Source organism: Haematobia irritans, chromosome 3 (assembly GCF_050003625.1).
Source record: "Haematobia irritans isolate KBUSLIRL chromosome 3, ASM5000362v1, whole genome shotgun sequence".
NCBI classification, from domain to species: Eukaryota; Metazoa; Arthropoda; class Insecta; order Diptera; family Muscidae; genus Haematobia; species Haematobia irritans.
The window spans coordinates 89,148,677-89,163,636 of NC_134399.1; the positions used below are offsets into that span (position 1 = coordinate 89,148,677).

Genomic DNA, 14,960 nt, shown 5'->3' on the forward strand with positions numbered 1-14,960 from the left:
TTTTGCTTTGTAGTCAAGATACCAAAAGTCGACAAAATTAAAGACGATTTCATTAATTTTGAAAAAAAAAATTCAGAATTATTAAAGCCAAGTTGACCTTAGTCAAACAAAAATTTTTTTCATGTTAGGATACTCAATATTATTCGATCCACGGCTGAAATTTATTACGTGATGTCATAATATGGTCAATAACACAGTGCAACACAAAAAATCCAAACAAAAAATCACTTATCCTAGCCGAAAGTACTCGATGAGAGGAGAAAAGTAATTTCTTGATTTTGCTAGATTAGTTGCCGTTCGTCTTTTACGAGCCTCTAAAGTTTTGGCGCCAAATTCGATTTTGAGCACTTTTTGCAATTTTCTCACGGTCAATCGAAAAATGCTGTGAATTTATTTTTTGGGTGTTTAACTAAGTTGTAGCTATTGCCTCGGCAAACAAAAATGATGAATATATTAAGTCGGAAAATGTTCATCTTCATGCTTAAAACCACAAAAATGTCGAAAAAATTACCACTTTTATCCCCAATTTTTTCCGTTTTTCGACTACAGTTCTTGAACTATTGAATATTTTAGGAAACAGTCAGTACATGCCAACACCTTGTAATCATATGACGACCACAGTGTAATCATGTAAAATTGGGTTCAAATGTACATATAGTCCTAATATAAAATCCCCAAATTTGACCTCCGGAGTCTCTTGGTTTATACCATCCGGTTGAAATTTTGTATGTGATGACAATATATCCTCTCTAATATTCATTCAAAAATTGGTCCTTATCGGCCCGTAATAATATATAGCCCCACATATAAACCGACACCCAGATTTGATTTCCGGAACCTTCTGAGAAAAATATTGTCGTGAGCCCAAAAATTTCATGTCCTTAAAATACGAATGCAAAATTTTGCTTAGCATAGAAGACGCATTTCTCTAATATAAAGTTTTTTTTTTCCTTGTCGATAAACTTTTCAACGAAGTCGTATTGTCCTTATAATTAAGTGATTTTACCTAAAAATGATATCATAACATGAAAGAAAACTTTTTTGGGATAAGGTCAACCTGACTTTAATAACTCAGAAAAATTATTTAAAACTAATGAAATCGTCTTTAAATTTAAAGCAAGAATTGTTCAAAACTAGGACATGCATTTCAACACTATATCTTAAAGACGTTTTTTACGTAAAACATAGCATAATTTCTACTGGAAGTCGAGTCTGAATTTGGAAAATAAAGTTGTCGTATGAAGAAAAAAGCTTAAAAATGAAAAATTCAAATTTGAAGCAAGTCTTAAAAGTATCCTTACTTGTATTCTCCGCTTCTTTGGATCGGAATCAATACCAAATTTGTTAAAGTAAAGACAAAATCTTTGGAACCGCGCATGCTTTTTTTTTCAGTGTATGAGCAAAGTTCACCCGATACGGTTGAAATGTAGTATGTAATATCCGAAAATGCCCTGTCCGTAGTTTCTGCTGTACACTGAAAAAAACATTTTTCGTTTGTGAGAAATAAAAATTCGGACAAATGAAGTTTTTTTTTGACGCTAAAAGATTTTATTTAAAAGCAAATTAAAAAGATGTGAGACTATTGTTGCAACTATTGTAATGAAATCGGAAAGTAGTCATTCTTTGGATGTCAATACTTATTCTTGCATTCCCTTTTAGATTCGAATGTGAACAACCAAATTTCTTCGATGCTGGTACACGAATTTATATAATTAATTTCATATTGGAGCGACAGCATTTCGTAGAGGGCGAAGAAACACCCGACAATCTGGGAATAGAAAAACTACTGGCAGATGGAGTCTATGAGAGCGCATACACCCTGCATGATGTGAGTTTATAGAAAAAGAAAGAAATTAATAACGCCGCCAAAAAAATTGATATAATTTTTCATTTAGGATACAGATCGTGATTTACTTTTAAGCGAATGGGCCAACATCACAAAATGGAAGCAGTAAGTGAGAAATATAAAATATGAGATATTAACCAAAATGCTGTTCCATTTTTCAGTCTACAACCTTTGGATGCTATAAAGGAATATTTTGGTGCCAAAGTAGCCATCTATTTTGCATGGCTGGGATTTTACACTCACATGTTGATACCGGTTAGCATTATGGGCATTCTATTCTTTGTCTATGGATTTTTTACATTGCACACAGATCCCATAAGGTTTGCTAAAATAAATATTATAGTAAAATTACAATGATTTAATATGTTTCCATATTCTTTTTATTTTCTAGCCAACAAATTTGCAACGATAATACAACACTTATGTGTCCACAATGTGATCGAAAATGTGATTATTGGGAACTGAACAAAACATGTGGATTTTCGAAAGTGAATTATTTGATAGATAATAATATGACGGTTGTATTTGCTTTTGTGATGGCGATTTGGGGTAAGTGTTAAAGAAAATTCTAATTATAAGTACACTGAAAAAAATATTTACGTGATATTAAAGATTACACAATCTAAATTTTAGGATGTGCAATTCATAAAAATTAAGGACAAGTTTCTTTGATATAAGGACATTTTAATTAAAATAAAGTTTATAAATACACAATCTAAATTTTAGGATGTGTAATTCATACGAATTAAGGACAAATTTCTTTGATATAATGACATTTTAATTAAAATAAAGTTTATAATCTTTGCTTCAAAAAATTAAGACACAAATTTTGGAAATTTGTGTCCCTCCGTTAGAATCGTATGTCTTTGAACTAAGGCAAATTTTCCTTAAAGTACAGAAATACGTTTTCGATTTAAAGAAATCGTCCTAAAATTAACTGAAATATTGAATCTTGATTTAAGATAAAAACGCTTCAAATATAGGCTAAGACTTATTTTTGGGGATTGTATATATCTGGTGTAAAGTTTTTTGGAATTAAGAAAAATGTTTTTACTTTGAAATATCCGTTATAATTTGGATTTCTAAACTGACATTTGTTTGTACGTAAATAGCTTTATTAATATACTGGAAAAAGGGAATTGAGCCGCGAAAAATGAAATTTCTATCCTAATTTTAATTTTATTGATCCTAAATTTAAAGCCACATAGGTCGCCAAAAAGTTTTTACTTTAAAGAAGCCGCATCTTTGGTTCGCATACGAGTATCTATGATATAGTTTTTTCCTTGTTCAAAAGTCCACAAATTTTTCAATGAAGTCGTTTTGTCCTTATAGTTAGATTATTCGTCTTAAAATTGGGTATACTAAAATGAAAGCAAATTTTATTTGAGTAAGGTAAACTTAGCTTTAATAATTCTGAAATTTTCATCAAAATTAATAAAATCGTCTTTAAATTTGTAGACTTTTTTGCTTTTTAAGTACAAAGCAAAATATTTTGAAAATTTTCAAGATTTTTTCGGAACCTTAACTTAAAGACTTTTTGACTTGAAACGAAGCATAATTTCTACTTGTAATCGAGTCCGAATTTGGAAATTAAAGTTGTCGTTAACATTATTTTAAAGGACTCTGATAGTACATGAAGAAAAAATTTTAAAAAAACTTTGACTCCTTGAATTAAGTACGCAAAACTTAAATTTAAAAGAGAATTGTGTCTTAAATTTATCTTTGCTTCAATTCTCCGCTCCTTTGGCAGACAAAATCTCTGGAACCGGGGATGCCTTTTTCAGTGTTAAGGAAGGACATAGGTGGTGACTCATTATACCCATCACCAATGTTGATGGGGTCTTAATAAGTTGCCATTCCGTTTGTAACACATCGAGATCTCAATTTCTTACATCATGGACAATGTCAAAGACCTAGAATATCCATCTGTCTATTTCTTTTAATCATGCTACAGACTTCGATGCGAGTAATAGGTGTTATCGTTCTGAAATTTTGGCCAGATTCGGTTTTTGTTTGCCATCAAGTCAACTTCGAGGATGGACTAATCGGTTCTGGGTTTGGTTTTTTGAGCAATTTTTCCGACATATTCACCGGACTCCGGATTTCTTTCCTTGAGGGAATTGTCCAAAACTAGAAGTACAATTTCCCAATTTTATTTCACGTGTTCAATCTACAGAATTTATATTCCAAATCATATGAATTCATATTTCATAAGAGTTTCTTGCTTAAGATTCCATTAAAACTGAAACAAAAATAGTTCTCATGTATAGATAAAAATTGAAAAAAATGTAAAGTGTTTCCGTATTATACCCTCCACCATAGGATGGGGGGTATATTAACTTTGTCATTGCTCTAAGGCCCCATAAAGTACAGGATATATATACCATATATATACCAAGACCCACTTGGTGAAATTTTGAGTCGATCTATCAATGTGCGTCCGTCCGTCTTTTGAAATCACGCTAACTTGCGAACGAAACAAGCTATCGACTTGAAACTTGGCACAAGTAGTTTTTATTGAAGTAGGTCGGATGGTATGGGCGATGTCGACCCCCCCAGATATAGCTTGCGGAGCGTTTTAGAGAAGCAAATTTCATCCGATCAGGTGGAAATTCGGTACGTGGTGTGAGTATGTACACTGAAAAAAAATATTTACGTTATATTAAAGATTACGCAAACTAAATTTTAGGATGCGAAATTTACAAAATATGAACGACAAATTTCTTTAAAATAATGAAATTTTAATTGAAGTAAAGTACCTTTATTAAGGTACCTTTATTAATAAACGGCGAAAAGAGATTAAAAATTTTATATATGAGATCTGTATCCTAATTTTAATTTTATTTGTCGTAGATTTAAAGCCAGTAGGTCGCTAAAAAATTCCTTATTTTAAAGAAGCCGCATCTACGGCTCGGAATCAATACCATAAGGGAAGGTCAAAATCTTTGATCCAAGTAAACTTTTTTTTTTTGAGTGTAGTCTCTAACACCCATGAAAAAATTGGTCCATATCGGCCCATAATTATATATAGCCCCCACATAAACCGCTCCCCAAATTTGGCTTTCGAAGCCTCTTCGATTCGGTGTAAATTTCATATGTTGTGTTAGTATATGACGACTAACAACCATGCAAAATTAGTCAATATATATAGACCCCATATAAACCGATCCCCAGATTTGACCTCCGGAGTCTCTTGGAGGAGCACATTTCATCAGATTCGGTTGAAATATGGTACGTTGTTTTGTATATGGCCGCTAAAAACCATGCCAAAGTCCATTGTTATATATCCCCCATATAAACAGATCCCCGGGTTTTACTTCTTGAGCCTCCTGGATTAGCAAATTTCATTTGATTTTGCTAAAATTTGGTACTAATCACACAAAACTCACAATTTAGAAGACGTTGTTAAGAAGTTTTAAGATACCTTTCCATCGGCAAGAATCACATCTGAAGAAAAGATCATTTCCACCCTATAACAAGCCCTGTAAAATTCATTGCTTCTGAGCCAAATGTGTACTTCTTCCGGATCCAAAAAGAACACTTTCATTGATTTTGTAGCTATGCTATTTGTGCTGGGTATTCAATGAAAAATAAATCAATCTGTCGGACGCATGGACCGATATAATAATGCGCAAACGGTTCAACTTTGTATACAAAAGTAAAATCTCTTGGAGATAGGTCGAAAAATATAGGGTTTCCTACTATTTTTATCCTCTGTCTGGATTTATATTGAATTTAGCACACATATAGAGAGCATCGGCATTGCATTTAGTTACAATATAAAAATAAAATTCCATTTTGCAGCTGTTATATACTTGGAACTTTGGAAACGGTACTCAGCTGTTCTAATACATCGATGGGGCCTCACAGGCTATACACATGAGGTTGAACATCCGCGACCCGAGTACTTGCATAAATTAAGGAAAAATCGAAAATTTGCTCAAAAACTGGAACAACAAGATCCGGAAAGTGTTTTTGAACCAGAGGTGCCTTTTTGGTCAACGAAGTTTATACCAAGTTTTACCAGTTACAGTATAGTGGTTCTTTCGGTAAGTAGATATACCCGAATATGTTGTTAACTTCCTAAAAAAATAATATTCTTAATATTTTTCCTATAGATATGCATATCAATTATTGCCATCTGCTCGGTAATAATCTATCGCATGGCCCAAAAAGCATCGCACAGTGTTCTGGGTGATGAAAATTCAACAGCGTACAAAGCTATGGCCATGCCCTTTACAGCGAGTATTATTGATTTAATCGTCATTTCAATATTAGACTATAGTTATAGCTATTTGGCTGTTAAGCTTACCGACTGGGAATACTGCCGTACCAAAACCGAATATGAAGAAAGTCTAACAATTAAAAATTATGTTTTCCAATTTGTGAATTACTACTCTTCACTTTTCTACATTGCCTTTTTGAAGGGTAAATTTGTCGGCTATCCCATGAAATATAATCGCATATTTGGTTTTCGCCAAGAGGAATGTATGCCTGGTGGCTGTCTCATGGAATTATGTGTACAATTGGTTATCATTATGGTTGGTAAGCAGGCGGTGAATGGCATTATGGAAATGTTGGTACCCTACCTAATGAAGAAGTTACGAAAATTCATGACTCGCGTGGGAATAAGACGTCGCAGTTCTGAAGAAAAGTTGGTCTCTTGCAATCAATGGACAGAGGATTATCATTTGGAACCATGGAGAGATAATATAATGTTTGGAGAATATTTGGAAATGGGTAAGAGGAAAAATGACTAAGAATTATTTGGTTGGCATTTTTGAATATAAAACCTGCATCTCATCAAATTTCATTAATAGTAGTCGAAATGATTGAAATTTAGCTAAATTATTTCAACAATCATGCTCATACTCAGCGACAGATAAATCTAAGGGGTTTCGCAAAACAAACGATCTCTTGGAATTTATCGCAAGTAACAGCGGTATCGGCGAATGACCGAGAAAGGCTCTCGTATGCGAGTAGAGGTTAATTCGGGCATAAATCTTGTATCTGGGTTGAGAAATAAGAGGCAAACGTTTAAGTACTGCGATAAACCCCAATAGTTGCTGGGACGGTAAAAATATTGTCTCTCTCTCTCTACTTTCATGGACAGAATAGGTGTCACAGTTCGCGTTGTTTACTGTTCTTTATCAGTTGCCGACGTTTGAGGAGATCTCCTCTCAGTAATGCTGGTGTCATTTTTGAGTGTTTCAAAGCTTCGGCTATAAAAAGGAGGACCCTTGTCATTGAGCTAAACATAGAATCGAGCAGCACTGTGTGATAAGGGAGAAGTTCACCACTGTGGTATAACAATGGGCTGTATAGTCTACGTTAACCTAAAATATAGGGTTGCCACTATACCTAACCTAACATAACAGCCGGTAGCAATCCGCAGAGCAGTATAGGGATTTCTTGATATACTTCAATTGGATACTTGAATTGAAACGAAGTTATAAGGTAACCATCGGCTGGTGGTAAAGGAGTCCATCCCACTCGAGACAGGGAAATTTCGACTTAATTTTATTTGTATCTACGTAAATTACAAACGTAGTATACGATCCGATGGTGAGTAACAATCATTTTCTTGAGTGAGTCGCGAGAATGTCTGTGAATCTCCTGAGATTTCGGGAGTCATGATTTTCGGTGCATTAGTGATTTTTTTCTGATCGTAAGTAGACGTAAATAAAGTTTTTCCACTCGTGATAGTACATTTTAAAGAGATTTTAGTGTGTAACTGAACGTGAGTACGGATTTCCATTTCGCTAGGGTGTTTACGCGTGAGAGCCACCAAAAATATCATGCGTGGAGATATGAAGATATTCACCTTTGCCTCTCCTGTGCATTCACAATAGGGACTCCAGTGAACTAAAATCGGACAATATAGTTCAACCGAGTCATGGTTTGGCTTCGAAAGATCGGTAGACCTACCTGTATTTTCAGGGAAATGCAGGACAAACATAATAATAGAAGACTATTTTACAATTTTGAACTTCAATTGTTTGTGTTCACTATCAAGAGTCAATTTTGGCCAACATCAACAGTTGATTGGTCGATTTGTCTCAATCAAATAGAAATTAATATTGCAAATATTCGAGTTGGATTTTTATTCAAAAAAAGTCGATTAGTCCCAAATCCCTAGAGGGAAAATCTATGACAATGTAGAGTATTGAATATGTCAAAGAGATGAAACATAGAATGGAGATGAATGGACGAAAACGTTGAGAATGCGGTATCACTATTTTAGATTCGGAGAAAATTTTTCTGGTTGCTGTATGTATCCATTGACATATGACTTAGAAATGCCACAAAATTATTTGATTTTCAATATTTAAAAATAAAATATTTGCATGTACAAAGCTTTTTTATTTCTTAAAAAAATACATTCTCTATCTTCTCTTCTTGCAGTTATTCAATATGGTTTTATCACCCTATTCGGTTTGGCCTTTCCACTCGCACCACTTTTGGCTCTAATCAATAATGTCATTGAAGTTCGTATGGATGCTGTGAAAATGTTGAAATATATACGCCGACCAGTCGCTCAGAGGGTTCGCAATATTGGCGTATGGCTTGGTATCATGACCGTAGTTACAAAAATTGCCGTTGCCTCATGTGCCATGATCATTGCATTCTCCACCAATCTAATACCGAAAATAATTTATAGACATGAAGTACCCAGTGACGAAGGACTGCAGAACTATCTCAATTTCACTTTAGCCTATTTTGAAACCAAAGATTATGTTGTTCATCCCCTATTGGGTGAATCGAAATACGGAAATGTGACATCGTGTCGTTATTCGGAATTCAGGAATGCACCATGGGATGATAGGCCGTATAAACGTCCAATGTTTTATTTTAAAATATTAATGGCACGTTTGGCATTTATTGTGATATTCCAGGTATGTATGGCAGATCCTCATATCAGAAGAAAATTAATAATGTAAAAAAATTGTGTGATTTACGATGTTTTCTTTGCAAGTTTAATTTTTTTGTATCTTAGCGGATATTAAAAACTGTAAGGAGAAGTATTATTATTTATTGGCCTGAATTTAAAATGTAGTGTTCTTTACATTCTTAAAATGCTGAGATTTGTCGTCGAGTCGTATCAAAAATTTAAAATAGAGTTCTTTTGGACATATAAACACATATGGCAAAATAGAATACTTATATCGGTCTATTTTTGGAACACTACACCTTAAAATTACAATTGGAATACTGTTAAAATGAATAAATTTAGGTACACCACCTGGAGTCGACTCCGGAGTCGGAGTCGAGGCTAATAAGAAATGCTGGAGTCGGAGTCGGAGCCGGAGTCGAGCAAAATTGACTCGACTCCACAGCCCTGGTTTAGAGTATAAAAATTTAAAAATTCTATTTCTTAATATTTTCGATTTCTACATCTATGTTCGAACAATAATAGCACACTTTTCAAATAATTATGTTTGGAAATTTCCAGATTTTTCTCTAACCTTAAAGGTTAAAGTGGAAGCCCGATTTATTTTCAGACTCAGTCCATTGCGATTAAACACAAAATGGAACAGAAACAAAGATTACATAAGAAATGTTACAAAAATTAATTTAAATGTCTCTACACAGAAAAAAAATATCACCAAAATATTTTCAATTAAAAAGTTAATTGATGTTGAAAATTTTTTCAATTAATAAATTAGTTGATACAATAAACTTTTTAATCGAGATAGAAACATTAAGTTAATTAAGTAAATGATTGAAAATTTAATATTTATTTAAAAAATTAATTGATACAATTAACTTTTTAATCAAATTCGGAAGACTAAGTCAATTAAAAAAGTGATGAGCATTGTTTTAATTTTTAATTAAAAATGTATTTCAAAAAAATCAACTGTTAATCCAAATAAAAACTTTAAGCCAATTCAAAAAGTAATTGAAAATAATTACCGTTGAAAATAATTACCGTTTGAAAATTAATTGAATTTTGCAATCAACATCAATTAAATTTTTAATTGAATCCATTAAAAAATTAATTGAAATTTGCTAATGAAATCAATTAATTTTGTAATCAAGATTTTTTTCTATGCTCAATTAAAACTGCGATTGATACTATCATTTTCGTGATTGAAGACATTTCAATTAAATAATTAATTGGATCAATTAATTTCGTGATTGAATCAGACAATTTTTTTTATACCCTCCATCATAGGATGGGGGTATATTAACTTTGCCATTCCGTTTGTAACACATCGAAATATTGCTCTAAGACCCCATAAAGTATATATATTCTGGGTCGTGGTGAAATTCTGAGTCGATCTAAGCATGTCCGTCCGTCTGTTGAAATCACGCTAACTTCCGAACGAAACAAGCTATCGACCTGAAACTTGGCACAAGTAGTTGTTATTGATGTAGGTAGATGGTATTGAAAATGGGCCATATCGGTCCACTTTTACGTATAGCCCCCATATAAAGGGACCCTCAGATTTGGCTTGTGGAGCCTCTAACAGAAGCATATTTCATCCGATCCGGCTGAAATTTGGTACATGGTGGTGGTATATGGTCTCTAACAATCATGCAAAAATTGGTCCACATCGGTCCATAATTATATGTAGCCCCCATATAAACCGATCCCCAGATTTGGCTTGCGGAGCCTCACAGAGAAGCAAATTGCATCCGATCCGGCTAAAATTCGGTACATGATGTTGGTATATGGTCTCTACCAACCATGCAAAAATTGGTCCATATCGGTCCATAATTATATATAGCCACCATATAAACCGATCCCCAGATTTGGCTTGCGGAGCCTAAAAGAGCAGAAAATTTCATCCGATTCGGCTGAAATTTTGTACATGATGGTCCAATTGGTCCATATCGGTCCTTAATTATATATAGTCCCCATATAAACCGATCCCCAGATTTGGCTTGTGGAGCCTCTAAGAGAAGCATATTTCATCCGATCCGGCTGAAATTTAGTACATGGTGTTGTTATATGGTCTCTAACAATCGAGCAAAAATTGGTCCACATCGGTCCATAATTATATATAGACCCCATATAAACCGATCTCCAGATTTGGCTTGCGAAGCCTCAAAGAGAAGCAAATTACATCCGATCCGCCTGAAATTTGGTACATGGTGTTGGTATATGGTCTCTAACAACCATGCAAAACTTGGTCCACATCGGTTCATAATTATATATAGCCCCCATATAAACCGATCCCCAGATTTGGCTTGCGAAGTCTCCAAAAGAAGCAAATTTCATCCAATCCGGTTGTAATTTGGAACATGGTGTTAGTATATGATCTTTAACAAGCGTGCCAGAATTGGTCCATATCGGTCCATAATTATATATAGCCCCCATATAAAACGTTCTCCAGGTTTGACCTCCGGAGCCTCTTGGAGGAGCAAAATTCATCCGATCCGGTTCAAATTAGGAACGTGGTGTTAGTATATGGTCGCTAACAATCATACCAAAATTGGTCCAATCACACAAAAATTGGTCCATATCGGTTCATAATCATGGTTGCCACTAGAGCCAAAAATAGTCTACCAAAATTTTATTTCTATAGAAAATTTTGTAAAAATTTCATTTCTATAGAAAATTTTATTTCTAGAGAAAATTTTGTTAAAATTTTATTCGGTTCATAATAAAATTTTCATCATTGTCAAAATTTTATTTCTATAGAAAATTTTGTTCAAATTTTATTCGGTTCATAATCATGGTTGCCACTCGAGCCAAAAATAATCTACCAAGATTTTATTTCTATAGAAAATTTTGTTAAAATTTTATTTCTGTAGAAATTTTTGTCAAAATTTTCTTTCTTTAAAAAATTTTGTCAAAATTTTTATTTCTATAGAAAATTTTGTGAAAATTTTATTTCTATAGAAAATTTTGTTAAAATTTTATTTCTGTAGAAAATTGTTGTCAAAATTTTATGTCTACTTTGTCAAACTGAAGTATATACGTATTGGATCGATCTTTTTTGATTTAATATATACCACGTATGGACTTACATACAATTTAGAAGATGGTGTTAGGAGGTTTTAAGATACCTTGCCATCGGCAAGCGTTACCGCAACTTAAGTAATTCGATTGTGGATGGCAGTGTTTAGAAGAAGTTTCTACGCAATCCATGATGGAGGGTACATAAGCTTCGGCCTGGCCGAACTTACGGCCGTATATACTTGTTTTTTTTTTTGTGTAATCGTGCAATGATTCAATCAAATCCAAATTTTATTGCGAAGACTTTGTATAACAAAGTTTTGTTTTTGATTTCCAAAAATCGTCTTGAGAAAATAAAGTCCATGTCTAGAAGAATATTTTTTAGGTGTACAGTGATAACTTAGGAACAACTTCCATTTTTTTGCTGGGTTGTAAGGCACATATGTATATTAAATAATTTATAATGTCCTAATTGAGAATTTAAAGCTATAAGCAATACTTCGATTGTGTTTTATATATAAACATATTTTTTGTATTGTTTCAGAATGTCATTGGAGTTTTACAGACCATTATTGCCTGGGCCATACCTGATGTTTCTGGCAAATTGGTGAGACGGATTAAACGCGAGAACTTTTTGCTACGCGAACACATTATCGAATATGAAAAACATCAAGCACAAAAGGAAGCTGCTAAAAAAATTGTGGACAAAGTTCATGGATTTGCTAACAACATTTTCAAGGGTGGCATTAATAACAATATCCTAAATAATGGATTGGGTACATTCTCTGATCCCATCGAAGAAGAAGATGATGATGTAGTGCAATTGCGTAAACGTAATGCAACACAGGATGATGCAACGCCTCTGTAGTTTTCACTGATCCTCCTTCACATAACCTTAGAGAAAGTAGTAGCGATTGCCAATGCCTCTATAGAAAATAAACGAAACTATTGTCTTTATTTCTTGACTCCATGAATTAGGATATACGATATTGTTTTTAGTTTGATTCTCCATTATCTTTTCTAAACTAACTGACATCGAATTGTTTCGTTGTCAATTTCATTGTAAACAATAACCAAGAGTTGTAAAGGAAGTGCATAATTCTAAATTTATATTTTTCTATATGGACAAACTATGGTATTAAATTATAACTATATTTTTTTTTTTACAAATACACACAGATGACAATTACTACTTATATTTCTACTATACTATTTCTAATTATAGTTGTATTTATTTTTTATTGATATTTTTGTAATGACAAAGAAAAAAAAAACAAACAAACAACAAAACACAAAACCTTAAAAACCAAACTAATGTTAAAGAAATAATAAAATGAAAACCACAAAATACTAAGTACTTAAAGTACGAGTACTAATGTTAGTTTATTTATATACAAAACTAAATAATGTTAAGTTTGAAAATTTTTAAATATAATCTATAATTGTAATACACTCAGCAGCTGATATTAAAAACAAAAAAGTAGTTTCACTTTTAAATTTAGAACCAACACAAGCCAATTGTTTTAAATTTAATTTGCCTTAAAATAGTGGAAATAGTTAAAACAACAAATAATGTAATACACTCAATTTGCCTTAATATATGTACACTAAAATTATAAAGCCAAACAGTCCAGTTTTGTATTAGGAAATTAATTTAGTTTTATATTGAATTTTGTAAAAAAAAAAAAAAAAAAAAAACAATAATGTTTGTAAGGAAGGAAAAAAAGTGCTCCGAAACAACAAAGTAATACACCTCCCTTTCTCGAAATATATAAAAAATTTTAGTAACTACACAATCAATGAAATGGATTCGATTTCTTGTTTTCTTAGGAATTTCAGTCTTAGGTTAGGTTAGGTGGCAGCCCGATGAATCAGGCTGACTTATGGCGATTTCGATTGGGAAAAAAGGTGCAACATTCTCGAAATTGATTGTAAAATATCAAGGACACTATCTTAGATTTTGGATCCGGTATCCCTCACAATATTATGCATTAACAATAACTTTAGAATGACAATATCATTTGGGCGAAAAAACAATGAGGGAAAAAGTAGTGTAACACCAAGGCAACATATTATTTGCGAAACGAAAACGCCCTTAGACTATTCAGTCCATTGTGATACCACATTGGTGAACTTCTCTCTTATCACTGAGTGCTGCCCGATTCCATGTTAAGCTCAATGACAAGGGACCTCCTTTTATAGCCATGTCCGAACGGCGTTCCACATTGCAGTGAAACCACTTAGAGAAGCTTTGAACCCATCAGAGATGTCACCAGGTGGGATAATCCACCGCTGAAAAACTTTTATGTGTTCGGTCGAATCAGGAATGGAACCCACGACCTTGTGTATGCCATTGCACCACGGTGGCTCACAATTTCAGGTTTGGTTTGGAAAACGGGATTTTTTCAAATCTCCCGAGATCCCAATAACAAACAAACTCCCTTAAATTTTGTAAAGGATGATTTTTTAAACTAATAACTTTGGGTAACATAACAGGTTGGCTGATAAGTCCCCGGTCTAACAAAGAAAAACACATTTTTTTGTCAAAATTCGTTTTTATTATTCAACATAGTTCCCTTCATGAGCGATACAACGATTATAACGACCTTCCAATTTTTTGATTGATAAGAAAAAGAATACGGTGGATGGGGAAGCAATTCCAAGCCCAATTCATGAATTTTTGCCATCGTTCTCAATGACTTGTGAAACAGGGCGTTGTCTTGGTGGAACAACACTTTTTTCTTCTTCATATGGGGCCGTTTTGCCGCGATTTCGACTTTCAAACGCTCCAATAACGCCATATAATAGTCACTGTTGATGGTTTTTCCCTTCTCAAGATAACCGATAAAAATTATTCCATGCGCATCCCAAAAAACAGGGGCCATTACTTTGCCAGCGGACTTTTGAGTCTTTTCACGCTTCGGAGACGGTTCACCGGTAGCTGTCCACTCAGCCGACTGTCGATTGGACTCAAGAGTGTAGTGATGGAGCCATGTTTCATCCATTGTCACATATCGACGGAAAAACTCGGGTGTATTACGAGTTAACAGCTGCAAACACCTCTCAGAATCATCAACACGTTGTTGTTTTTGGTCAAATGTGAGCTCGCGCGGCACCCATTTTGCACAGAGCTTCCGCATATCCAAATATTGATGAATGATATGACCAACACGTTCCTTTGATATCTTTAAGGCCTCTGATATCTCG

The 14,960-nt window shown here is 33.6% G+C and overlaps 1 protein-coding gene across 6 annotated transcripts in view; it reads left to right on the forward strand.

Annotated features, from left to right (window-relative positions):
- The window catches only part of LOC142228381 (anoctamin-1), a 64,723-nt gene extending 51,161 nt beyond the window's left edge, over positions 1–13,562 (forward strand). For all 6 annotated transcript variants that reach the window (XM_075298794.1, XM_075298795.1, XM_075298792.1 and 3 more), the window contains 8 exons: positions 1,660–1,828; positions 1,896–1,951; positions 2,008–2,166; positions 2,238–2,395; positions 5,651–5,895; positions 5,965–6,586; positions 8,252–8,742; positions 12,298–13,562. In XM_075298794.1, coding sequence (XP_075154909.1) covers positions 1,660–1,828; positions 1,896–1,951; positions 2,008–2,166; positions 2,238–2,395; positions 5,651–5,895; positions 5,965–6,586; positions 8,252–8,742; positions 12,298–12,621 — 2,224 coding nt within the window. In that variant the 3' untranslated portion in view covers positions 12,622–13,562. The remainder of the gene's footprint in view (positions 1–1,659; positions 1,829–1,895; positions 1,952–2,007; positions 2,167–2,237; positions 2,396–5,650; positions 5,896–5,964; positions 6,587–8,251; positions 8,743–12,297) is intronic.
- The last annotated feature ends 1,398 nt before the right edge of the window (positions 13,563–14,960 follow it).